Consider the following 26,454-nt stretch of genomic DNA (forward strand, 5'->3'; position numbering starts at 1 on the left):
GTCTGATGTTCCTCAACATTTGCAATCTCTGGGTGAGCCTGTAAGCTGTTTATCACATTAACATGGAAAAGTGTTGGCTCTCTTCAGACTGCTCCGGGGATAATATTTGAAGCAAACGGGTAATGCTTTGCAAGTGAAGGAGGTCCAAAATAGTGAAGTTTTCTTTCCATTAGTGCCAAGCACCCCTTCTGTGATGGATGTTCGCTGGCTGGGGGAAATGAATCGGTGATTGCTGTCCATCTCTAACAGGATTTATACTCCCAGAGCCGAAATCACCCCTACAAGCAAGGCTAATGCTGCCACTTGCCAGACCCCTCAAAAAAAAAAAAAAAAAAAAAAGAGCAGTCATGAACTCAATGCAAATTGAATCACAGCTGCCAAATTCCGCCTGGGGATGCAGGAGCTGAGGGCCTCCCTCAAGCCCAGTTTTCTGCTAGAGACCCATGGCTGTCCCAGAGAGCATTGTCCTGTGGGTGAGTGACTTGATCACAGACCCATAGAGATCGGCGATATTGTCGTTTGCCTTCCTGTTGCCACTGATATGCTAGTGCCGTCGTCAAGATGGAGCCTTTCGGCGTCCTCAAGGGCTGGTGCTGGTGTGCAGTATTTTCTGCCACAAAATGACCTCCCATATGGCGAGGACTTCGCTTGCTGTATCATTGTCTTCCTCCTCTGTCCTCATTCCTTTCCCTCAATACTTCTGCAATACTCCCGAGGCACTTCTGAATCCTGAGCTGACTTCTGGCTGTCTTTAGTCATCCTCCTAGCTGAGTTTGCAGCGGGGAAAATTCCCCTTCATTTATGCTGTCTCTTTGCCTGAGCTCTGACAGGGTCTCCATCTTGGCCTTAAAGCTCAGAATTAGGACGGCCCTTTCGCAGGGAAGCCATCTCTGGTGCCAGCTAGGGAAGGTGAGGAGAAGAGGCAGAAGATCAGCCCGTAGGGCAGCCTCTTGTGCATCCCCGTTGGGTTGCCGCAAGTGCTGCTCGGGAGAACGGGTGGCAGCAGTTCCACAGAACAGCTCCTCTCCTTCTCCCCAGCGCGCTGCCCAGCTCGCCCATCTGATAAATAGCAGGTTGGAGGGGTGTTGGCACCGATGCTTTGTTTTTAATGTGCTGTTTTTCTAAATTCCCATCAAATCTCGAGGAAGGGTGTACTCTGGTTCTGCTTCCTTTTGACCTTTCGTTAGCTCTTGGCCACAAGGGATGAGGTCCCACACTCGCAAGTCTGCGTGTTTGCAGCGGTGCCGTTCGGCCGGGGGGTGGGGGTGGGGTGTGTTTTGGTTTGGCTTGGCTTTGTTTTCCTTTCCAAAGATGGGCCTGATGAGGAAGGAGGGAGGGAAAAGTTGAATTAAGAAAAGGCAGCTTTTGCGGTTGGGGCGCAGGATCGAGAGTCAGCAGACACAGGTTCTATTTCTGGCACCGCAGCAAAACTTCCTGGATGTCGCTGGGCACGGCAGCCCGCACATCCCCGCCTCGCCTCGCCTCCCTCCCGCCGAACAGCGAGCGCTCCTGCCTCCCCCCTGCCTCGCCCCGGGGCACGGGGAGGGATGCTGCCGCGCCGGAGGGGCCGGCTCTGCCGTGGGGCTGCGGGGCGGCACCGCGGCTCCGCCTCGACCCCGCAGCATCCTCGGGGGGCACCGCCTGGCCCGGCGCTCGCTACCGCAGCCCGCTCCGTACAGCACCCTCGGCTCTGCCGCGGGCCGCCGCCCCCCCACAAGGCGCTCCTTTGTGCGAGGAGGCGGGGGGCGGCCGGGCCGGGCCCCGGGGGGGGGCGGTGGCGGCGGCCCGCGGCGGCGGCGGCCCGGGGGGCGGGCGGGCGCGCCGGGGGAGGAGACAGGCGGGGAGGGCGGCACAAAAGGGGCTGCTGCAGCCCTGCCCGCCGCTGCCGGCGGGGCTCGGCGCGGCATCGCGGCGCAGCGCATCCTTTCCCGCGGCCGGGAGGAGGTGCCGGGCCGCTCCGCTCCGCGGCGGAGAAGGAGGAAGGCGGCGGGGGGCTGCGGGCTCGCCTCGCCTCGCTTCGCCGCGGCCGGCGCCGAGCCATGCCGGGGGGCGGCGGGCGGGCCGGGGGCGAGCGGCAGCCTCGCCCCGCCGGGGGCCCGGCGGGCACCGACGCTGCGCCGGCCGGGGGTGAGTGAGCGGGCGGGCGGGCGGCGGGGCTGGGCCGGCGGGGGGCGGCGCGCACCCCCTCCCCGGTGGAGCTGCCCCGGGGCTGCGGGCAGCGGCGGCGGGACCCCCCTCCCCTTCCCCGTCCGTCCCCCACCCGCCGCTGCCGCCACCTGCAAGTTGTGCGTCGGCCCCGGGGGTGCGGCGTCATTCCCTGCGGGCACTGTCAAAGAGGCTTCCCCCGCCGAGCCCCCACCTTCCCGCTCCTTATTTATTTATATTAGTGTTATTTTTTTCTTAGTCTCCCCCCTTCCTTCCCCCCCCCCCCCCCCCCCCCCAATAATCCCGGCATCCCCTGCTAGGGGGAGCATCGGCGGTGGGGAGGAGGGAGGCGATGCTGCCAGCCCCTTGCCGGGTGCGGGCTCGCCGGGGATGGAGGCACCCTCCGGCCGGGGCACTGCAGCGGAGGCCCATCTGCTGCCCGTGCTCGGCAGGCGAGGAGGGCACGGGCTGGGGATGCGTGCCAAGCCTGCAGCAAGCGAGAAGGAGTAACAGGAGTGTGCGCGTGGGAGGGAAAACATACATACAAATAGATCCGTATGATCATCATCAAACGTCCCCCCTCCCCCTGCTCTGTCTCCATGTCAGGTTGCTGTAATCCCCCCGTTGGGGGCTGGCTGCAAAGGGATGTGGGCAGCCAAGTTCTCCCTGCTCATGCAGGGCTGTCAGGTCGCTGTTGGGCTGGAAATAGATGTATGTCCTGCTGGAGTGGCACAGGCTGGCGTAGCTCTGTCCTTGTTGGAGTTTAGCTCCCTGGGTGAGCATGACAAGGGTGATGGGGAACACGGCATCTGCTGCAGCTCTAGGCTTCCTGAGACAGCTCAGCAAGGGAGGGAGTGCAGAGCGGGATGGAGAGAGGCTCCCCTTGGTGCCTCAGCCTGTGGTTTTCCTCTGGGTATTTCTGCAGGCTGCAGTTCCCGGAGCCCTGCCTGTTTCCCAGAGCTGAAGCTGGGGTCTCGCATGCCTCCTTCCACCCTAAGGCGCAGCTTGGGTCAGGAGAGAGCCTGCCCTGTCTCCAGCACACAGCGTGGGTGCCGAGCGCCTCCCCTCCCAGAGAATGGCCCTCCAGTTAACTCCAAATCCCTCCCCTTGAGTGGGAAGTTCAAGCCCGTGAAAACATGCAGTGGCACCATTGCTAACAAGTATGACTTGAGTCACTGGGAACCCCCAGCCCGGTGCGAACAGTTTCAAACTCCCACCTAACTCCTGCCCCCGTCTCCCCGCCCCCTGCAATGTGTGAGTCTGCAGGAACTTTTCAGGACCCCTCCCCGAAGGGTGGCTCTCGTGCTCGGTAGATCCCACGTGCAGAAAGGGTGTTACAGTTGAGCTGGAGCCTGTGATTTAGGGAACACTTGCAAGCCCTTGTTGCTGAAGCCTGGTTGCTGCCAGCTCCTATGAGAAGAGCTGAAATCAAGCAGGACCTGCCATTGCTTGAGCCTCAGACAGCAGAGAGGCATCTCAGAGGGGAGGGAGAACTGTGGGCTCCCCAGCACATCTCCAGTTTCTAAAGCCCCCAGTAAAAACAGCTATAGCACCTGCGCTGGTTTTTCAGCCTCAGTAGTAGTGCTGGGAACATGTCCTCCAAGCTGGGTGGAAGAGCGGTCTTTTGAGCTATTCCTGGGGAGCCTCCAGGCTCCCTGTAGTGTTATAAAGCAAGCTTTGAATGAAAGCCATTGAGATCTGCAGAAGAGGAGTGAAGCTTCAACTCTGCCACTGCATGTCATAAAAGTCCCTCAGAGATTTATAGCTTCTGTATACCCTTGGGTGATTTTGCAGTAGTGGTAAGAAATCCACTGCAAGGTATAACATTCCCTCCCTGGGAGGACTCTGTTGCACCTCCGTAGCTTGTTTATTAATGCCCTGGATCTGGCAATTAGATCCTTGGGAGAAGGAAAGGACTCAGGCTAGGTGCAGGTGAGTTTTCTTGCTCTGTTCCTAATGTGGTGGCCCAGCTGCTGCCTTTCATGCTGGCACACCTTTGGTCCTAGGTGCTGTTGAGGCTTACTTCCATCACAGGTGCCCAGAATGTGGGGGACCGTTTCCAAACTGGGTTCAGGGGCTGAGCTGCTACCTGCCTCCCTCCCTGCAAATGCTGATAAGATGGGGAAGAGTTGCCTGCGTGGCCCGCAGGGGTTGCCTTAGCAAGGAGGTCAAGAAGAGGAGATGGAAAATAGTGTGTGTATTTGCATGGATGTTAGTTAGCTTCAGGGGGTGCTCCTAGCTGTAAACACTTACCTAGAGTACTTGTGCCCAACACAAGGCAGGGATAGCTGGTCTGGAGTGTTGCTGGGGTGCTCTGTGGTCACAGAGCCTGCTTAACCTAGGCCAGGTGCACGACAGCAAGCACAGATACACTTGGTGTGTTTGCCTGGGGAGCGTACCTATGAAGTTTGTGTGCTTATGCGTTTCTCATATGCCTTGTGTTTACCCTTTTCCTCCTTCTCCCACGCACGGCTGGTTAAGTATGGTGTGACTTTGTGGCCTGCCAGATTGGTGTCACGTGCTTATTGCATGTCTTTTAAGGGATGCTTGTGTGACAAACATAGGTGGGTGGTTGCTGGGTACACATAGCAATGCACACAGGTCCTGCTGGGTGTGCTTACCGTGGAACGCATGTACTTTTCTAGAGTTTCTGCCCGCAATAAAGGTGGTGTGCATAAACAGTTGTGGGTACAGCAGTTGTCAGAACAGTGCGCTTAGATGTTATTGTGCGTGCTCAGTGTGTGAAGGACACCTTGGGACAGAGAAGTTTCTGTCTGTGCCCCTCCCTTGCTTTGACCTGTCAGCAAGCACAGATAAACGCTGTCTCATGACAGGGTTCAGAGCAGAGTTTTTGGCTTGCTGTGTCTGAGCTTCCTCCTATCTTGAGAATAGCATCTTTAAGGTGTACCAGCTATCACAAATTGATGTCTTCCCCCTGGTCCCTGCATTGGATTGTAAAGGTGGAGGAAGGAAGTGGGGGAATTTGATGATGGATAGATGGGGCAAGCTGGGCCAGCATTCATTCCTAAAGGCTGATTAGGTTTTAGGTGGAGTTAGTTGCTCTAAAATGAGCCCTTTGTACATTGTTAGAATCTGTGACCCAATCAGTGGGATGTAGCTGGAGGAGGTGGTGCTAACGAAGGCTGGTACAGCTGACGATAACTCTGGCAGAGAGGGAGGCGGAGGGGTACTGACTGGCACAAGATCTTCACATCTTTAGGTCAGTGTAAGGTGCCTCAAACGGCTGGTTCATGTTACCAGCCCTGACTGTAGAAGAGAGTGGCTAGTTGTCCCTACCTGCATTTCCCTATCACCCATCAGTTCTGCAACAAAAGGTCAGGCTGCATTGCATTTGCCCTGACAACAGGATGGCATCTTGTGGTATTGCAACAAAGCGTTACAGTGGGATCTGAAATTTGGGGAAGGTGGGCACATAGGGCAGTGCAATACAAGGGGACATAGGGGTATGTTTGAGGAATGCCCACTGTTCCCCACCCTGGATGTTCTTGGAAGGGTGATGACATCTGCAGTGCACACATGGAGTGTGCTGTCAGGTCAGTGCTGCAGGCTGGCCTTGAGGAGCATTGGCAGAGCTGCGTGAAGGGGGAAAGCTTGGTATCGTGGGCAGCTCCAGGTCAGGTCTGGGGTGTTTTGATAAGAGTTAGGAGGGTGTGTGGTTGGGACTGGACTGTGCCACAGTAGCGATGCTGTGTGGGGTGCCAGGACCAGCAGCTTGTCCTAGGGACCGGGGCGTAGTTGCAGCCACATTGCTGCTGAGTTCCCCCTTCTGAAGGAGGTGGGAGGAGATGCCTTGTGCTGGAGCAGCCATGTAGGGTGCACAAGAGCATTCCGTGTTTCTCCCTGTGAAATGGACTCTGGTTGCAGCTCTCAGGAAGGCAGAAAGATGGTTTCTTTACCTTCCTTTTCAGAATTCTTTGCGATCCCTGCTGTGCAAACCCTTTACTTCCTTCAGGCTCCTCCTGAAGCACAACAGGTACCTCCTGCTCTTCAAACCCCTGAACACCTGAGACAGGGCAGGTGTACTTCTGTGCTCAGAAACTTGCCCGGTGGAGCTGATGGGTGAAAGGGAGTGCAGCACTGCACTCTGAGCTTGCTTTCATCAGGTAGGCTGAGGGAAGCAGCAGCATGAAGGGAACTGGCTGCCTTACAAAAAGTCAGGCCTTGTTCTTGAGCCGTGATCTAGGAAGTGATTATTCCCTGCTTTAGGATAGCAAAAGTTACCCGAGCTGCTCGCTGTGGGGGCCTTGGTCTTTCATAATGAAATAACACCCCTACCAGGTTGGACAGGCAGCTTGATGAGATCGGTTAATGTTCCCTGTTTCCCCAGCTAGGTGAGTGGCGAGGCCTGTGTCTAAATAGGGTTCGCCCCCCACCCCCAAAAAAAATCGGCCATGGCTGTGGGGTGTGACCAAACTGAGCTCTGCCAGCAGTCTTTTCCAGCATGTAATGCAAAAGCTGCAAGCAGCAGGAGAGGTGGGTATGGCTGTCCAGGGGGAGAGAGGCAGTGGGGGCAGCTCCTCTTTCTGAGGATCATCTGAGTCTTTGCATTTTATGACAAGGTTTCTCTCCAAGGGCCTTGAAGCAACCCATAAAGCTGCTTTTAATTAGGCCAGCCCAGCCCCTTACCTGGAGTAGAAAAGTCTCTCTCCCATTTCCCACCCAGGGAAACTGAGGTGTGGAGCAAGGCAGCGATGTGCCTGTTGGTGCACACAGAGGCTCCGCAGGAGAGCAGCAACTGATGCACAGCACTTCCATACTTCCTTCACCGCCGGCTGTCTTGGAAATCCCAGAGAACAGCCGGGTGTGGGTGCTGTGCCAGGGGTTATCGATAACTTTCTAGTCACCGCTTGGATCCTGTTGCCCTTTTCACTGCAGATACCGCCTTGTTCTTGATCTGCCACCTAATCTATAATCCCGGCTCCCTGCTGCCTTTCCCTTGGAGTGCTGTTTTCCCCTTGGTGTGTAAATCCTTACAGGCTGGGCCAGGGTTAGCAAGGAGAATCGAACTGTCATCTGTTTAAGGCTTTGGGGTAAATTTTTTCTTGGGAGATTGCTGATTGTGTCTTGCATGATACCAAAGCTGCAGCAAGCAGATTTGAAGCATACCGAAAGACTAATGCAAATTAGACCCGCTGCATAACGGCTTCAGCAGCTGTGAAACCTGCGATCTAAACGCAGGTATCTGCTACGCTGACTTTATCTGAGTTAGGATCCCCTGTTTTGGCATGCAGATACTGGAACTGAACAAAAAGCAAGAGAGGCAGTATGGCAAAGAGGCATGAAAGGAAGTCTCTCTCCTGGACGCTGAGCCCTTTAAGAAAGGGGAAGGTAAACTAGAGCCCTGAGATTTTAAGCTGGTTTTGCTGAGGCTGAAGAGAGGGCTATGGCAGCACTTTCAATTCCTGCTTCCTCTGGCTGGGCAGCAGGGGAGAAGGAGGAGGACGGAGGCCCGCGCAGCCTGAGCATGTTGGGCACAGACCGATGGCAGAGGCGGCGGGAGCTGGGGAAGGTAGGGCTTGGGGAGCCGCGTTTGCCTGTGCGGAGGCTGAGAGCAGGGGGTGCTCCCTGTGTGCGAGGAGGTGCTGTGTTTGTGGAGCTGGTGGTGCGAGGGCTGGCTCGGAAGCAGAGTAAAGGGCAGGGTAAATCAGGAGAACGGTGCCCTGAGGTGATCGGCGTGAGCTGCACGCTGTTGTTGAGTGACCCCGTTGCTGAGGGAAGCCTCGGTGGCCCCGATGCTCAGGGAGGCAGTATCTCCCAAAGGCAAAGGAGCGAAAAGCAGACTGCAATTCTCTCCGCGTTCAGTTCGGCCTTCCCTGTACGATATTTGTGCTAGTGTAAAAGTGTTCCTCCTTTCCTGCCTCTGGAGTGTTTTCAGTTCCCTTTTCTCCTTCCCACCTGCCCCAGTAATCCCGGCCTCCCCGCCTGGCTGTGCCGGTGCTGCCCGGCTGCGGCTCTCCCCAGCTCCCCGCGGCCGATGTACTGAGCAGCCCTGCTTGAAGGGGACACGATCTTGCTGCTTGGTCTCCTGGGGCTGTGTGAGGTCTCTGGGGAACAGGTGGGTTAAAGGAATTGCTGTTCCCCTATCAGCCCCGTGTCCTCAGATACCTCCTGTCATGCTGTTGCTTGGTGCAGGCCTGACTTAGCAAGTGGCTGCTGTGCTCTCAGATACGTTCTGTTGGCACAGAGCCTCTGTGGCCTCAAAATCCCTATCTAGCAGCAACTTCTGGAGCAAGGGTTGACCACACCTGCATTCAGCTTGGCCAGAGGGATGATGGGATTGCTTTTGCATAATTTAGCAGTCTCTTGAATTATTTATAGTGCAGTTGTGCTCTGGAACAGAGTCTTCTTGCTTTCCGTGAGTGCTGGGGTGGGAGGGGGGGGGGGGGAGGGAAGGGAAGGGGAGTTTGTCAGGCATCCAGAGTCTATCACTTAGTGATGAGGAAGTGCTGTAGGTTTCCTTTCTGCCTGTATTTATTCACGTATGCCTCTGCAGCTGAACTGCCCTGAAAATCCAGTTTGGGTTTCTACATCACTCAGGTGTGTGGTACTGTGGAGCATCTCTGTGGCTTGGGACTGTGAGAGGTTCCTGTGTTTGGACCCTTGTCTTTGCAGTAAAGAGATGATGTCAAGCTGGAGACAGTGAATCGGGTGCTTGGATATGGTGCCTGACTCGGTTACAGTGCTGTACTGTGGGTCTGAAGCAGGGATCATTGGGACTGTTTTTTAAAATATTCAGGTGCTTGAGAGTATTTTTTCTTTCAAAGGCCCATCTTGTCCTGCCAAAGTATTTTTTAGCTTTAGCATGATATGGTCCATTGGACTTTACAAGAAATCATAAGAACCTGAAGACTTGAAAGATCAGGTGGTTGAGCAGCAAACTGTGCAGCTGAAATTCCCATTGTTTCTCAGTAATTAAACCCTGAAGAGCAACCAGTTGAGGGCAGAGGGAGACCGGGGCAGCTTTTTACTGGCTCTTGCAGCAGAAGAGCATCATGAAGATGAGCTGGGTGGGCTGAGCACCCACACCAGCTACCTATGAGCTTAATACACTATGCCCCTCTGCCTCACTATGGCAGGTTGCTGTACCATGCAGATGGGCTGTCCCACTCCTGCCTGTCTTGTCTTGGTGACTTCAACATGACCATAGCTCCCTGCCCTGCACGTTCTTCTTGTTCACCACCAGTTTTCGTGGTGTGCTTACACAGTTTTTGTCTTCCTCTTCTCCTTCCTTTTTGACCTGGCTGTGGCAGCTGACTTCTCAGAAACAGAGTTCAATATAAATGTTTGTGTTATTAAAGACCTGGAAGGGAAGGGAAAGGGCTGAGGGTGGAGAGAGAAAGGAACTTGGCCTGTAATCAAGTGATTGTGGCAGTAAACTGCTCTGCTTAACAGTACAGTAGACAGAAATGCTCAGCTTCCCTGTTTTTATCTGCACAGTGTCAGTTTGTGGCTTTTGCGTTTGGGGAAGAGCTGGCTGGACAATTTCCAGATGTCCCTTGGACAAGTTACGCTGTCCCACCTGGCCCTGGCCTGGTTCTTGGGTTCTTCAGCCTGAAACAAAACTCATTCTTTCATTGAATGGTTTTAGCTCTTGTCAGGGATGTTGGCAACTGGCTAAATGCAAAGTTCTTTCTCATCTTTCTCAAGGAATAAGGCAATCTAAGGCAAGAATGTGAAGACAAATGGTCCCAAGACCTCTGTGATGTCCAGGGCGGCATTTGGTTTCACTAATCTCTCCCTCTTTGCCTATAGACCTGCTCCCATTTCTCTCCCCTTGGTTTAATCTGGAGATCAGGGTACTGCTTTGCTTAGTGAAAGGGTATGTTTGTGCAGAAGAAGTAAACATATTGTTGAGACCCAGGCCTGCTGCAATGCCTGTAAACAAGATCCAGCCGTCTGTGGGAGGCAGAAGAGAGATTTATGTGACCCCGAGTTAAGTGCATTAGGAGGCTTTTGATTTCATTCTGGGAAACTGCCCCTTTTCGTTGTACCATATGCCTGTTACCGGCATAGAGCTGTTGCTGAAGATTTGATTTGTGTGGATTTAATCCGAGGGGCTGTGATGCTGCAATCAGAAGTACAACATAAGCAGGGGGTTGTCTCTGCAAGCCGGAGGTGCTTTGCAGAGCCCCTGAGCCCATGCCCTTTGTCCACCCCAGAGGTGGGAGTACGGGCTGATTTACTTCTGCCTTGGGGCAGGGCACTGAAGAGCTCTCTGCCCATCAGCACTTTCTTTCTGAAAATAATAACAAAGTGAAGTGGCAGCAGGGGATCCAGACGGCACTGTGTCGAGGTCTTGCCTAAGTCTTGAAAGAGGAAATGAAGAACAAAGGCAGAAGAGACAAGTAAATAAGGGTCTGTTCTTGGTCCAAGAAAAATTCCCATGGGCTCGTGTAACAGTCTCAGCAAGACGCGACACTCCCAGGGCTGGAGTTAGTTTTTGAGAAATAAAAGGAAAGGGGAAAGAGGTGACAGAATAAGGAGCAGGGGGTCGGGGATGGGGAGGAGAGGAGGAGAGAGAGACACCCTAGAGAAATGTCTCAGGATGGAGTCAGGTTTCTCCAGCTGTTCCTGGTGAAGAGGGGTTAATGCTCTTTGCATGGGATTGGCTGGTCACCAGAAATTCAGGGAAGAGGGGGATCCGGGGGCTGCCAAGAGGGACCCCTGTGGCCTGAAAGGAGGGGAGGAGGGGAAGGAAGAGGCTGGGAACTGCTCTTCCAAACAGTAATAGATCGGCTACTGTGGGAAAGTGAGCACACTGCCAAACCCCAAGTGGTTGGTGATGGATGGGGGAGGAAGGAGGGCGGGGATGGAGGGCCAGCTCTTCTCCGTGGCTGCTAGGATCTTGCTGCTGTTCCATGGCCTCTCTTTATTTATTGTCTTCCTGGGGTTTAATCACTCCCCCCCCTTGATCCGTCTTGGAGAGCTTTTATCCCCGGGATGCACAAACAACTGCCACCCACTTCAAAAATAGCTGGAGGCAGCGTGGTTTCTGCCTGCCTGCGTGGGTCTGTGCACAGTACCCATCACCATGGCATCAAGTGCTTCTTGCCTCCTTCCTCCTCTAACTGCCTCGCTCTGAGCCCACAGGGCACCCACCTCACCTTCCTCTGGGCTGTTCAGCCTGCATCTCCCTGTTGCTTGGGCTGTTAGTTCCCAGGAACTTTCCTGCTTTCCTTTGCACAGGGCTTATGTTCATAGTCTGGCACGTGTCTGTCATGTGGTCTTCACCCATGGACCCTCAGCTATGAGGGTAACCAGTAATCTTGACTGCTTGTTCTGGGGATTTGTGATTTGTACTCCACTTTCTTGGCATACATGGACTGCCTGCCAGGATCTGCTTTGAAGGCAGTTACCTGCTGCTGCTTCTTCCAGATCCCTTCTTGGGATTTTCTCCGTCCCTGATGCTGCTGGGAGGAGTTAGTGGGCTCGTGGCCATTGAACTGGGGGCCTTGTTGGAGACTTGGTTAGATGAACAGCGCTTTAAAAAGCCCTGTAACTTTGAGTGACTGAGGTTGTATCTACATGGTACCACAGTTTGGGTGAGAAGTGAGCTGGTGAAATAGTTTAGAAAGTTTCTGCTGGTCAGCTGCTTGTTCTCATGCCTAGGCGTTTTCTTAAAAGTTTATTTTTAACCCACTTAGTAGATCTGCTGCTGATTTAGCTTTCCAAAGCAGACTTTCATACAATTGACAACTTGAATTCGTACAACTGGGGGGTGGTGAGCTGTGAAGGTGGTGAGGGAGGGAGGAGAACCTATGAAACAACAGCCTGTGTTACCACATGCCTCACTGGAGGTCTCTGAAAGCATGATTTTCTTTTATCATCAGACAAAATGTTTTTTCCCTGTCCCTCTCTGTAAGATACTGAGGCTAGATGGGAGTTCTTGCATGCTGCTTTGATTACCCCATGGCCTGTCTGAGGGCGTAAGTTGCTTCTTTGTGTGGCTTTGTCCCTTTTTCCTTTCCTATTCATCGTCTCATGATGGAACATTCTTTCCCTGTAAGATAACCAAAGTCAAGAAGTGATAGAACTAGCCAAGTCAATTTTGCCCTGCTGTAATAGTTGCACTGTTGAAGCAGTGAGCAGCCGCAGTACTGTATCTGGCTGGGAGAACGTCCTTGCATCCTTGGTGTGCATGTGTGCACTGCAGAGTGCAGCGAGCAGTGCCTCAGCTCACCCTCTGATGTCCTGAAAGCCCCGAGCTTGGAGCCAAGTGGTGACGCAATCTCCAGGGCCATCACAGCAGTCTTCATGGAACCAGCTGTTTTGAGGAGGCAGTAGGCAGGGCTGAGGAAGAGTTCTTCCAGGATATCAGGTGTAAACGAAGGAGAGAAGATAGAAGAGCCGCTTGTCCTTCAGTGGAAAGAGCACTTAGATTAGTGGTGTGAAGGAATGAAAACTGTGGCTTCTGAGAATGTCTGACAGATCAGAGTATGCTGAGGCATCTCTGGAACCATGGGAATTCTTATGGTGAGTGTGGCTTTATCTGGGAGGCGATTAGTTATGAGGGAGCCCAGTACAGCTGAAGGATACAAAAAAGACTATTTGATAGATTCCAGTGGAGTTGGAAATCTAGCTTGAAGTTTTCTTTATCATGCAGTACTGTACCCTTGTGATGTCCAAGTACTTCTTGGATAAAATTAAACTGGTGTCTTTTAGGCCGTTATTGGGCTTCAGTAGAGTCTTCTCTGAGAAGTTCTTCTTTTAAACTGGGGGCTGGAGAATTATGTAATTATGCTGCTATTAGTATTATGGTTGTTACAGTAGGAACAATCTGTTCAAGTGGAAAGTTTTATAATGGACTCTGAAGGTGTTCAGATGCTGGTCTATTCTGCTGACTTCTGGAAGATCAGTCTTGAGCCAAAATCCTGTCAACAAGGACCACTTTATCTCCAGGTCCCTTGTGTTATGCACGGAGGGTCAAAAGCTGCTTTGTCCCAGAGTGTGCAGCTATCTTGCTGTGGCTGGAGATGTGGCATCTAAAATAACCAAGGCTTGGTCCACCAAAGAGCAGGACAGGACACTTGAGAGAAGAGTCGAAACAGTGAAAGCCTGTGGAAAGCGTGGAGTCCAAAGGTACTGGGCTTCCAGGAGATGAAGTAGTGACCAGCCACAGTACTTAAAAAGCTGGAGGCTTTGTATTGCATCCATCTTAGTTTCAGTGTGCAGCAGATTGTAGCTACTGGCACAGAGCATTTGGGTTTCCTACAATAAAGCATAGGAGAAGACACCTGTTTTCTTTTTGACCACAGATACTACTGGTCAGTTGAGGCCTGGTAAGGTCTCGCACATGATCTGGAGGCTTGTGGTTGACATGTGCATCATGTGTCTGCCTCCACTGGGAAGGGGAAGGCAATGCCTGTGTTTCTCAGCTGTGCTCTCCTCTCACTGCTCCCTGGCCAACCTCACCTTAGCCTTGTGTAGATTCACCCTTTAGCTGTCTCCCCCCGCCTCCTTCCATCCAGTTTTCTTCGTGGCTTGATGACACCCCTGAATGGTGTGTAGATGGCAGCTCTGGAAGTCAAATGGATGCTATGGTGGCACGCTGTTGAGTGGTCACCTTATCTCTGTTCACCTCCGGGTTGAAAGGGAGGGAAGATGCTTAGGGCAGAGCCTCACTCTCCGTTAGCCTGACCTTACTTGAAGAGTAACTGTGCTGGATGGCTTGCTCCGGCTGGTTCTGCTGGCAGCAAGTCAGTGGCACTTTGTGGTCAGTTGCCTTGAAGCTACAAAGGAAACGCGTAGCATGAGGTATTGCTGTATTGCATTAGTGCAGTGGGCAGCAGCTCTTGATGAAGGTTGTGGAGGAATGTTTTATTTGGTCCTTGAAACTTGAACGGAAGCCAATATGGACCTGCTTGCACTCAAACTGCCTTGTACTGTGACTGTCAGAACTTCCTGCTGACCACCTTCTAGCTTGCACTCCCTGAAAACACCGTGGCATCCTTCATGTCAGAGATGCTGAGCCCTAGCTACCTTCTGGTACGTCCCACTTCTCTCCTGTGCAGCTTTGTAATATAATATTCTTTTCCTATCCTTAAGCAAAGTGTGATCCTGTTGTCCCTGGGCTAGTCACGTTTTGGTTGTAGACAAATAGTAGGTTTTATAGTTTCTCCTTACTGCTGTAGGTGTTTGCAGGATAAGTAACATGAGATTTTAGTGTTTTGAGGTACTGTGACCCCAGTGCATGTTGTGATTCCTGTTCCCTATGGATGACAGGTAGAGCTAGTATTTCGGAAGTGTGGAGCCTGTTCGTTGTTTCTAGCTGGAGCAGAGAAGTGAGTTTGGCCCTCAGTGTGGAGTGGGGGATGGAAGTCATGCTGGATTTTAATCGTGCCGTGTGAAAGTGATTCCAATTTGAATTGTTGCTTTGTGTTGAAGTGTCTGAGTGATGGGCAAATATGTTACTGCATGGGTGTTACGGGATAACTTTAGGCAGAGGAGATGAGCATCACTGTATTAAGGGTAAAACCACAAGCGGCTACACTGACTTGTCCCCCACAGCAGCTTTTCTTCTGTAACTGTGGGAGAGGTCTAGGGAGTCTTAAGTCCCATGCCCTAATGAGATGGAGTGTGGGGCAGCAGGCATCCAGTGGCTTCTTGCCAGTGTCCTCCAGAAGAGAACATTAGGACTGGTTAACTGCCAGCTCTTAGTGGTGTATATCTTTGGCTCCTTGAAAAATCAGGATGTGATTTCAGGATGGTATAAATCAACTGGCCACTTGATATAATGGCAAAGTAAAACAGTAACAGGAGCCTGGGGATAACTCATATACATACCGCTTCCAGCTTTCCTCCTTCTCTGAAAGCCATTCTCCTGCATGGTTGAGACATAACTTCAAGCAAGGAGATATCAAAGGGATCCCTTACAAAAAGAAGCTTTCAGCTTGTCTTGCCAAGACTGAATGTTGGAAGCAGTTTATAACTGCATGTTCCCTAAAGAGCTTTGTCTTAATGGAGCTGACCGTCCATACTCCTCCTGGGTTTTTCTTCTACTTGAACATTAAAGCTTTTCTTGCTGTTGTTTTTAACCTGACAGCAACTTGATCATTCTCCCTGAGATCAAGTTGACTCTTTTCCCCTTCTCACTCAAAACTGTCAGAAGGGAAAACCCTCTTCTTGCTGTTTTCTATGTTTCTGGTAATTGATGGCTGCTTTGTGGCAGAGTAGCTGGGCTCTTTTATGACAAGCAGAGATGCCTCCCTGACTGGTACCTCCTTTCTCATTTCCACCACATGTAAACGTTCTGGATGGGGAAGGTGGGTAATACAGTCTTCCTTCCCTGCTGGCCTCTGTCTCCAATTAGCTACTGCGCAGACATATCTTTCACTGCATTGCTGATCAGACGTTGTGGGAAGGGCTACGTGACTGATGGTCTTTAGCATCTGGGCCCACCCAAGACTGCATGACTGCTCTCCAGTCCTTGGCAGGGGAATCCCTGGCATGTGAGAATGGAGGTGGTTGTGGGGGAAGAGGTTTTGAGGAGGACACAGCCTGCTGCATTGCTTCCCTCCTTTTAGGAGGAGATGGGAAATGTGCTCATGTTCCCACTCCCTAACAAAGGCAACCGAGCAGTGAAAAACTGCTTCCTGGGACATGTCAGCAGCAAAACAGCAGAGGGTACTGCAGGGCCAGCTTGCTTGGGCAGAGCTGCAGGGCAGGGCTGTGCAAGCCCAGGCGCAGGCTGCAGCAACGGGAGGCAGCGCAGCTGTGCACGGGCTGAGCCTTGCCAGGGGGTGAGGAGCTGCAGAGCCGTGTGCTGAGCCTGACAGATATTGATGTATGCAAATGTCAAGTGAGGAAAATATGCCGTACTTCCTAAACCCATGTGTCCTGCTATGCTGAGATGGCGCACCACATCCCAGAAAGTGAAGCGGTTTGAATGTCAAGAGTTACAACCTTTGTCTGTGAATTTACTGTAGCATGTGGAACATCAAAGCCATCAGGGAAGAAGATGATGATGTGCCTTGTGTGACTCCTTCAGCAGCTGCCCTCTGTCCTGGGCCAGCCCAGAGTAAGCTGGCTGCCCTGCATTTGGGTGTCCTGTAGGAACTGGAGTGAAATCAGCATTACCTGGCAACCGCTGGGATTGCCTTATTGAAGCAGGCCAGGCATTCATCTCGCCCAGGTTTCAGTGTTTGAGGGAGCAATCTGGTGTCTGGAGGTAATGCCTTGGAGAAGGAGCAGGACACCTGACTGGAGAAAGCTGTACTCATTTACCAGTGAGGGACGTTTTCTCCTGACAGCCAGTTGCTACCAATTTAGTGTTTTCAGCTTTTTTGTGCCCTTCTCTTCCCCACTGTTCAAGATGGAGCAAAAACTGGTGACATGCAAGGAAAAGGCACTAGATACTCCTCTACCTTGCAAGTGATCTCGCTGCTCTATCAAGACGTTAATGGACCCTTAAGAAAAAACCCAAAAATAAATACTCTGGACACAATGGGATGCTCTTGGGGGGGTTTCTTCAGCCCCTTGTTTAGCCCCCACAAAAAAAGCTTGATGGCAAGCCCGAAGATGGTCCTTCATGGCTTTGAACAGAACATCCAGCCCCATCATGGCTAGGCCACCACAAAGATGGTTGCTCACCAGCTGGGCTATGACCAGGCATATGAGGTTGGGCTGTGGAGCCCTGGCAGGTGGGTGGAGGAGGTGAGGGCCTGCCCTGGCGTGGACCCCTGAGGACAGCCACCATTTCCTCCTTCCCAGCCCACGGGAAGGTGGCATCCTGGGGGCACAGAAAACGAGGACCTGGCCCCTCTGCTGGCCTGTGTCATATCATAGTACCTGAAAAACCCCTGTAATACACATTAATGAATAGGGTCAAGCTATCCCTTATTTTTCTTGAGTTTTTTTTCTTTTAATTTTTTTCTCCCGTGGCATTGCTTTAACTTTTCTACCAGCTTCAGACTTGCAGTCTTCCCCTTCAGAGCTTGACATGGGACTCCTCACTGTGCCACCTGAGCATGGGGGATGGCATCAGTGGACAGTGGTTCTCACTTAAAAAGGTGACCACAAAGTGCCCAAAAATGCTTGTTGCTGAGCTGTAAGGTATAACTGCAGACAACCCCTCTACCAAAGTCAGTATCCGAGCCATCTGTAGAGCGCAGAATATGTTTTCCTTTGGGCAGTTGCCATCTGTCTGAATGCTTTATGGCTTTTCACTTCAGTATTAAATTCTCTCCAAGTTAATCAGTAAACATGCTTCGCTGTATTTTGCTTAATACCCTCTGAACCAGCGGGAGTGGGCTGGGTGCTTCATCCCCCTGCTCCCACACGATGTGTCGGCTGTGAGGAGCCCCAGTGCAGGGCAGTGGGACAGCCCCTGTGTGGGGCTGGTGGCGTGGGGCAGCTCCCCTGTGCCTCCCGGGGGGAGGGCTGCCTCCTGGAAAGGCGTTGCTGGCACCATTGCGCGCTGGGTGGAGAGTTTATAAGTGATGGCACAGCGTGTGGCGCGTCTCAGGAACTTTGGCCCTGGCAGGAGGCAGGGTGCGGAGAGCTGCCGCGGGCGAGCGTGCTGTGCAGGGGGCACAGCGGTGCAGGTGCATGCGAGGGGCTCCGAGGGGGGCTCTGCCTCTTCACCTGCTGCTGCACGGGGGGTTTCATGCTCCAGGGAGGACTGCCTGTGTGTTGTAAGGGCTTTTGGGTGACCTTGTTTCCCCATGCACCTTCACCCCAACCTTCCTTTCCCTAAACAGCAGGTGAGCGCCTTTTCTGCTTTTCTTTGGCAAAGCATTGGTTGAGCTTGGTTTTTTCTTTCTTTTTTCCACCCCCATTCCCCCCACACCCTGTCCTTTGTAGTCTTCAATCACTTCTCCTCCATGCCTGAGCTGGAGGAGGGGAGATGCTGTAGGGAGAGGATGAAGGCAATATTTTGCACTTGGAGAGAAGGGCTCTGCGCCGCTGGCTTGACACAGATCTGTCATGATGGCACAGTATTACTAGCGGAGACAGCCAAGCGTTTATTTTAGCCACCTGATCCAGGTGCAAAAAACCTCAGCATCTCGTCCACAGAAAACAAAAAGCAAAGGGCAACATTTGGAGATACAGGGGACGTGAGAGGGAGGGGAGAAGAGTGAAAGTGAGAGAATCTTAATTTTATTCTTTTCTCCTGTTCCCTGTGTGAACTTGGCTAACCTTTCCTAGGGAAAAAAGGTGGGGTTTAGGGTGCCTGTTGAGCAAACACTTGAAAAGATCTGAGGAGCGTAGGATCTGGCTCTGGCAGCCTGGCTAATGATCTTCGTCCTTTAGAACTGCCTCTCTTGCGCCATTCATGTTTCAGCTGTGTACCCCTTACTCTTGCCTCGTCTGTCCTGCTCTCTGCTCTCTCTTCATCTGCCCTCAACCCTCTGGTGATGCAGGGCCTGAGGAGACCTATGTTAATTTTGTTTCCATCAATAAACGGGGACAAATCTATGAAGTGTGGTGACTTTACTAGATCATTAATCATCGTTGTTCTGGATTTCCCATCTTTCTATCCTGTTGCCATTGCCTTTCTTGTCTTTGTGAGTTTATAAGACTGTGACTGATCTAGAAGAGGTTCAGCTTGGTGTAACCCACCCAAGACAAAACGCCCAATGGAGATGGCAGGGGGTGGGGGGAGTAGTTCTTGGACTCAGGTCTTGGAAGTTGCATGCTGAATTTGGACCAGCTGTCTGCCACCCCCAGCCTGGCTTTCTACCGGTGGTAAACTTTTTGCACCTCAGTAACTATTGAATGTGACTTTCCTTTTCATGGCTTTTCCACAGGATGAAGATGAGACGCCATAAGCTCTTTCTGACTCTCTGCATGGCTGGTCTCTGCCTCATCTCCTTCTTGCACTTCCTCAAGGCCCTTTCCTATGTCACCTTCCCCCGGGAGCTGGCTTCACTTAGTCCCAACCTTGTCTCCAGTTTCTTTTGGAACAATGCCCCTGTCACACCTCAGGTCAGCCCTGAGCCAGGGGGTGCAGAGTTCCTCCGCACACCCCTGTACTCCCACTCCCCCTTGCTCCAGCCCTTGCCCCCCAGCAGAGCCAGTGAAGAGCTGCACAAAGCCGAGTTTGTGCTGCCAGAAGACACAACAGAATATTTCGTTCGTACCAAAGCCGGTGGCATTTGCTTTAAACCGGGCACCAAGGTGTTGGAGAAGCCACCTGTGGGAGGGCGGCTGGAGGAGCGAGCGGATGGCGCAGCCTCGGGGCGGCTGGCTCGCAAGCCGCTGAGTGCCAGTGGGACCAAGCGGCGCAAGTGGGTGGAGTGCGTGTGCTTGCCGGGCTGGCACGGCCCCAGCTGCGGGGTCCCCACTGTGGTCCAGTACTCCAACCTGCCCACCAAGGACCGCCTTGTGCCACGGGAGATCCCCCGGCGGGTCATCAATGCTATCAACGTCAACCATGAGTTTGACCTATTGGACGTCCGCTTCCACGAGCTGGGAGACGTGGTGGATGCCTTTGTGGTGTGCGAGTCGAATTTCACAGCCTATGGAGAGCCACGACCCCTCAAGTTCCGTGAGATGCTCCTCAACGGCTCCTTCGACTACATCCGCCACAAGGTGCTCTACGTCTTCCTGGACCACTTCCCCCCCGGCGGCCGCCAGGACGGCTGGATCGCTGACGATTACCTGCGCACCTTTCTCACCCGGGATGGCATCTCTCGCCTCCGCAACCTGCGCCCAGACGACGTCTTCATCATTGATGATGCTGATGAGATCCCGGCCCGTGATGGTGTGCTCTTCCTCAAGCTCTACGATGGCTGGACGGAGCCCTTTGCCTTTCACATGCGCAAGTCACTCTATGGCTTCTTCTGGAAGCAGCCAGGCACCTTGGAGGTGGTCTCAGGCTGCACCATGGGGATGCTCCAGGCTGTCTATGCTACCGACGGGATCCGTCTGCGGCGGCGTGAGTACTACACCATGCCTGGCTTTCGGCAGTATGAGAACAGCACAGGACACATCCTGGTGCAGTGGTCACTGGGCAGCCCCCTCCACTTTGCTGGCTGGCACTGCTCCTGGTGTTTCACCCCAGAGGGGATCTACTTCAAACTGGTGTCGGCCCAGAATGGGGACTTCCCCCGCTGGGGTGACTATGAGGATAAACGAGACCTCAATTATATCCGGGAGCTGATCCGGACTGGTGGCTGGTTCGATGGTACTACGCAGGAGTATCCCCCTGCCGACCCCAAGGAGCAGATGTACGCTCCCAAGTACCTGCTCAAGAATTACCAGCGGTTCCGCTACTTGTTGGAGAACCCTTACCGAAAAGCAGAGAGCACTGGGTGAGGCCACTGGGGCTCGCATGGGAAATCAGAACTTCACAACAAAGGGAAGGAGTCGGGTGTTTTCATCTGTTCTTTTTCTTTTTTTGTTTTCTTTGGTTCTGGGTGGGGTGTACCATTTCTCCAGGATCTCTGCCTTCCCTCCCTTCCTTCTCTTCTTCCCTTCATCCAGGGTGATGTCTGGGGATGTGAATTTCTTGATAACGGGAAGGGAGGCCTGGGCAGGAGGAGGAGAGATGTTTGGGACCTACTCTGGCAGTAGCATAAAGACTGTCTTGCATTTCCCGGACCTCTTCTGCTGGCTGGAGAGGATCTCTGCAGCCAGCTGGTGGATTTTCCTCCGGGGGAGGCCAGGAGGGTCCCATGGGGAGAGAGGGCAGCTGTTCCCATCCTTTGTGGATTGGAGCAAGCACAGATGTGAGTCTGGGCTATTCAGTGAGCGTGTGAGTCAGCAGGCACAAACTGATGCGAGTGGTCACGTGTGCAGATGTGTGTCACAGGCATTTTTTTGGATGAGTGAATGTGCAAAAGCATCTCAGTATGCGTTTATTTTTTGTATACCTCTATATTCAGAGTATTTTGGGGAAGGGAAATCCTTTGCTTCCAAGGTGTTCTCCCCAACATGCAGCCTCATCCCATAGGCTTAATGCATCTGTCCTGGGCTGTATCTTGTCCTGATGCTCTACCAATCCTGGAGCAGACAGATGGGAAGCAGAGGAGAAAGCTGATTTTTTTTTTTTAAACTCCTTTTTCACCCCTGCCCCCACAACACTGCGTTGGCTTGGCCCACAGAAGCTGAAGCATCTTCCCTGCAGTACATGCTTCTATTGGAGCTGGGGTGAGCTGCAGGGTACTTAATCAGATGGTGGGAGTGTACGTTTACAAGTGCATGGTTTCCTATGTGCATGAGTGCTAACATGCATGGTTTTGGTATGCACGTGGGCGTTTGATACCAGTATTGGTGGGGGGGAAGGGGACATAGTTGGGCTTGGGGGGGGTGTGCTTTCAGGAAATGGTGGTATCCAGAAGTTGTGGTCTCTGTCTCGGCATGGATGACTTTTTGGGGAATTCATAGGAAAGGGCCAGGGAGAGCACTGGCTCTGCATAGCACTGTTGCGTGCTTCTGTGGCTGCCTCTGCAACACTGCAGGCTCTGTTTGTTGCAGGGTCGCTGCTTACATGTGCTGGCCATTTCATCTTGCTGTAAGGTAAAAGGGAAAGGAGAAGGGCAAAGCTCTGAGTCAGCAATGGGTGTTACAGGGAAACACAAAGCCTGTCAAAGGCACAGGATCTGTCTGCTCTTAAGGTGTGAGGGAGCTCATGGAGAAATAGGGCATAGGCAGACTTTCCCGGGGACCAAGAGGCTGTTTTGGGACAATCGTGCCATCCAGAGAGCATGTGCAGCCTGGGCTGTGCAGACAGGACTGTGCAGAGGAGAGGGAATCTACAGCACTAGTTGCAGCTGGTTGGGCCAGTGTCTGCTCAGAGTTTGCCAGTGATGGGTGGTCAGGGTCTGGCCCGTCTTATTGGATTGATTCAGCTCATTGAGGACGCAGATCCACATCTCCACCCATACTGCCCTTCCTTAGCAGATGGCTTGATGGAGTGCCCGGAGCCTAGGCTGTAGTGGCCAGAGGGTGAAAAACATGGTGAAGTTGCTCTGTTAGCCTTGCAGTGGAAAGACGGGCTCATGTTCCAAGCATAGTAGTGAAGATCATACAGAGGAGGAGGAGGAAAATGATGGCATAAGGAAGAGTGACCCTGACATCGGGAGTGCTGTGTTGAAGCAGGAGGGTTTCCATTGCCATTAAGTCACTCCATCAGGGTCCATATTCCTGTGCTGTCCAACCTATTCCCAGCCTTGTGCCTCATTCCCATCTCTGTATATCTTTCTTTAGCCCTCCTATCCACATCTCTAGAGAAGTAAAAAACATCGACAATAACTTGATTGCCTAATAAGACTGAGACTGGAACAGAATAAAGATGAACATTCTTTTTCTGATCAAACTGAGCTTAGCTTCTTCCACACCTAAGCCAGAACTGAAGGACTTTTTTTTTTTTTTTTTTTTTTTTTTTTTTAATCAGCGTTCTCGCTTCTGCTGTGTCTTCCCCACAGGTAGAAAAGTCCCATTTGGGAACCTAGTGGAAGGAGGAGGAGCTCTGGTAGGCAGAATGCTCTTCCCCCAAAGGGAATCTGTGGCTCTTCTAAGTGCAGGTTTGTTGATGCAGCAGGACGGAGTCTTGTCCCAGTCACAGGGTCCTTGTGCCAGATCGCTGCATGGAGGTCTTCGGTGTACAGGGATTATAGAGAAATGGGGATCCAGCTGAGAGGAGGAGTCTGCTTTGAGCAAGATGAGAGCAGTAGCACTGATGCTGCAGCACAAGGGGGACATGCTTTCCCCAGGGGCAGCCAGAGGAGAGCAGGTGTGTCAGCTCGTGGGATTCAGTAGCAGAAAAGTATGGAAGGAAGAATCTGTTTTTCATTTTTACTCTTGGAGGGAGCCTAAGATCTAATCTCAGACCTTTGGCTTTGCCTTATCTTTGTGACAAGAACACAAGGCCAGTGCCAGGCCTTGCTGAAGACAGGAAAGACAAGTCAGTCCGTGCATGGGTGCTTTGGCAGCAGCAGAGCCCCGTGAAGCAGGGGCTAAAGTGCATGTGCACTAGGGCTGCACCTTGTTATCTTCTACAGTGGGAGCAGCCTCTCCTCCGGTACCAGCCCTTCTCATGCATGGGCATCCTGGGGGATTTTTAGTGCACTGCAAGTCACGTTTTCACTGCTGGGTATGGCCCTTGGCTTGGGAGTTTCAGATGAGCCCACAGCTGCAATATCTGGATCTCCTGTTCTTGAAGTGTACAGCCTGTTACCTTTGCTCCTCTCTCCTCCACTGTTTGTTCCATCATTCTCCACCTCTCCCTCTGAATTGCCTCTCCCTTCTGCCCCCTTGGGCAGAAGCAGAAGGTCCTGCTGGAACAGTAGTGCTGGGTCTTTTCTGCAGGACTCTGGCCTTGTTCTCCTCCTGGACTTACTTCCTTATTCTTAGAAAATTAAATTTAAAACAAGCTTCTGTTGTGGTGGGAGGAAGGGGCTTTACAGATGAAATGCGTTCTTTTTTGTTTCTCAGGAATTGTTTAAACATTTTTTGATTTAAGGCCAAACCAGTCAATGTTTCTGTCTAATTTGTCTGGCTAACCCTGTGTTTATTATCCTTAGGGGCTAGAGTGCTTGTCATTAAAAATCATCCTCCTTGTTCCTGGAGGGGACGAGGACTGGCAAGCTGACTTGTGCAGAGTGATTTCCCAAGGTGGTGGGTTGCCCTCTGTCCAGCCTTGCCTGTGCTGCTGTGCCAGGGCCTCGGTGGCCAGCCACCCTCCCAGACCACCTCCATGGGAGGGACCGCAAAAGCATGTGGGGGTGTGGAGTGGCAAGAGGCAGAGGAGGAGGCAGGTTTGTATCAGATCCTCATTTCCTAGTGCTGAACTCTGAGGTGAGTGGTGAGGCTCCTTTATCTTGTCTGAATCAAGTCCTGAGGTTTGAGGCGGCATAGGGCTAAAAACCCCTGGGCTGGAACTGGGATCAGGCCACCAGAGCCTCAGTCTGTTGGTTGCTGCAGCCGTGAGCAGCGAAGCCACGTGCCCGCTGCCTGTGGGAGCGAAGCTGTCCAGTGGAGAGAGAGAAAGCATTGCCAGACTTTCCCTGCAGCCTTCTTCAGCTCTGTGTTTTTTCTGCCCCAGCACCTTTCCACCTTCTAATTAATTGGTGCAAAGGAGGACCGGATAGTAGGTGAGGCAGTGTGTGGCGTTCCCAAGCCTTGCTCTTCGCTTTCTGTCTGCCCATACCTGCTCTTGACTTTCTGTGTGCCTCCCACCTAAAAATGGGATTGTGTGCCCCTGCAGGGCTTTGGACTGGGGAACGCGTCGTCTTCCTTGACCGCAGGTGAGGGGAAGGACATGGGCTTTGGTGACCTGCAGCAGGTGAACTTGCTGAAGCAGGGGGAACCGCGCAGGTCAGCCATCTTCGCCCCTCCGGAGGACTGGGGGTAATGCTGTACCCAAGTGATGGACAGAAAAGATGAAGTGGTTTTGTGCCTGTGTGGTTGGTAATGAAGGATGACATGCTCAAGTCCACTCTTGCTGTTGCTTTCTCTCCCTGTGTCCTGCTGAAGTGTTCGCTGTCACGCAGCTCAGGCCAGCCTGCTCTTCATGTCTCTGTGGCAGGTGAAAAGGGGGACCTTGTGGCCTCCAGGTAACATAAGAGTCAGGATGGAGGGAGAGCATCGGAGCAGAATGGGTATTTGTTCCCCTCCACCCCCCTTGGTGTATCCTTGTGGGACGGTAGTGTGTTTTCCCCTGTTGAACAGCCCCTGGGTCTGCCCCTGTCTCCCAGCTCCTGCCAGCAATCTCCGTGGCTGCTATGCCTCTGCACTGTGAAGACACGTGTCCGGGGTCACTCCTGGTCCGATTAGTGAACACTGGTGATGAAGAGGGAAGGGATGGCTCATCCTGGCTTCACTGACCTCAAACCTTGGTGAGAAAGGAGGGAAGTGAATGGGAGAATGGATCCTGAATCCCTCCACCGTTGTGTGCCGTGCCCCCCCCTCCCCCATCCTCCCTTCGGATTTCATTGGACAAACTCGCTGTTATTATGGAAAGGGAGGGGGAGCTGGAGGTAAGGGGGTGGCAGGAGGGGCTCAGATCCAGCGCCAAGAAAGAAGAGCTGTTTCTAATGCAATACACTGACATTTAAAGCTTTGGGGACTATAGATAACAGATTAAGAAGGGATCTGAAGTAATCTGAGACTAAGATTTCAAACCACTGTTTTTTCCTTCTTGTACGGATGGGATGATGATGTAGTATCATCCTGGAGGTGGTCCATCAGCACTTCTGAGCCTGGGGTCCACCTGGACCTATTGGTGGTGTTGCCCCTGGGGCAGCCCCAGAACACCCTGCTTTGGCAAAAGAATGCGTGGACTTGCCAAAAATAAAATAAAATAAAATAAATTTAAAAAAGGAAAAATAAGAGTGTCTGCAAAGCTCCTTTCCACTCTGTAATTTATAAAGAGCAAGTAATAATGAACTTTTTGTAAGGATAAATCAAATGTACATTCTGAAATCATTTTCTCTGTAAATGATTGGATTTCATTTCACCCTTAAAGGGATGCTTAAAAGGAGGAGATAATAATAAAAAAATTTACAAAGTATGAAAGGAAACCAAAGGGGTGTGTGTGGCAGCTTTTATTTCTGATCGCCGGGCAAAAAGGGGCCACTGGAAAACAGAGTGAGGGAAATTGCTTCCCACCTTGGCAGACTTTGTTCCTGGGAAGGGAGATGGAGGGAGAGCCTTGGGTGGTTTGGGGAATCATTCCTGATTTTGTGGGCCCAGGTCAGATTAGGTGACTATGAGCACGTGAAGGCACACAAGCAGGTAATGATGGCTGCCAGCCGAGTAGTTCTCAGAAGAGCTGGTGGATGTAGGAACCAGCATCACTGCTCCTTAAATGGTCCCTTGTCACCACCTTCCGTCCCTTGGGTGCACCCACTTTTTCAAATAAAGCTGTGGAAAACCCTGGAGCCCCAAATTACACCTCCCCACTGCAGAAATGTCTCTGGTGGCTACTTTCTGCATGGTGCATGAAAGAACATGACCTCCTTGTTTTGGCTTATTTTAAAACCTGTCTAGTGTAATTTTGACTGTTCCCATTATTTGGTATCAAAGCGTGGTCCTCCTCTGAATCATCCTAAGCATCTGGCCCCAGCAGTGCCTTTGGCAAGGGCCTTTCACAAGCCATCTACAGCTGTTTCACTTTTTACCTTTTTAAGTGTCTTGCACTTCAGGTCCATTCCTGGTCCCTTTTAGAGATCGCGACTGTAAACATCACAGGTTGGTTTCCATAAAATCATTAGATTCAGCACATTCCTTTTTCTTTCTCTCTTCTGCATCAGACCAATGATTTCAATTCTGCTCTTGTGGAAGAGTCTCCGTAAAACTAGAGATTTGTGTTGTGCATGCTTAATGCCTTTCTGCTGCTTCTCT

The 26,454-nt window shown here is 52.2% G+C and overlaps 2 protein-coding genes across 4 annotated transcripts in view; one reads left to right on the plus strand and one right to left on the minus strand.

Annotated features, from left to right (window-relative positions):
* The window catches only part of RPL3 (ribosomal protein L3), an 86,033-nt gene extending 67,863 nt beyond the window's left edge, over window positions 1-18,170 (minus strand). Inside the window, exon 1 of the mRNA XM_080393812.1 lies at window positions 18,167-18,170. Coding sequence (XP_080249938.1) covers window positions 18,167-18,169 — 3 coding nt within the window. The 5' untranslated portion in view covers window position 18,170. The remainder of the gene's footprint in view (window positions 1-18,166) is intronic.
* Window positions 1,305-25,636, plus strand: MGAT3 (beta-1,4-mannosyl-glycoprotein 4-beta-N-acetylglucosaminyltransferase). Of its 3 annotated transcripts, none has more exons than XM_080393784.1 (2): window positions 1,305-2,127; window positions 18,915-25,636. In XM_080393784.1, exons 1-2 carry the CDS (start codon window positions 1,439-1,441, stop codon window positions 20,422-20,424), a joined length of 2,199 nt encoding a protein of 732 aa, XP_080249910.1. In that variant the 5' UTR covers window positions 1,305-1,438; the 3' UTR covers window positions 20,425-25,636. The 3 variants fall into 3 exon arrangements, with proteins under 3 accessions (XP_080249910.1, XP_080249912.1, XP_080249911.1); XM_080393786.1 differs by lacking the exon at window positions 1,305-2,127 and adding an exon at window positions 7,587-7,675; XM_080393785.1 differs by lacking the exon at window positions 1,305-2,127 and adding an exon at window positions 7,687-8,521.
* The last annotated feature ends 818 nt before the right edge of the window (window positions 25,637-26,454 follow it).

Source organism: Falco punctatus, assembly GCF_963210335.1.
Source record: "Falco punctatus genome assembly, chromosome: 6".
NCBI lineage: Eukaryota > Metazoa > Chordata > Aves > Falconiformes > Falconidae > Falco > Falco punctatus.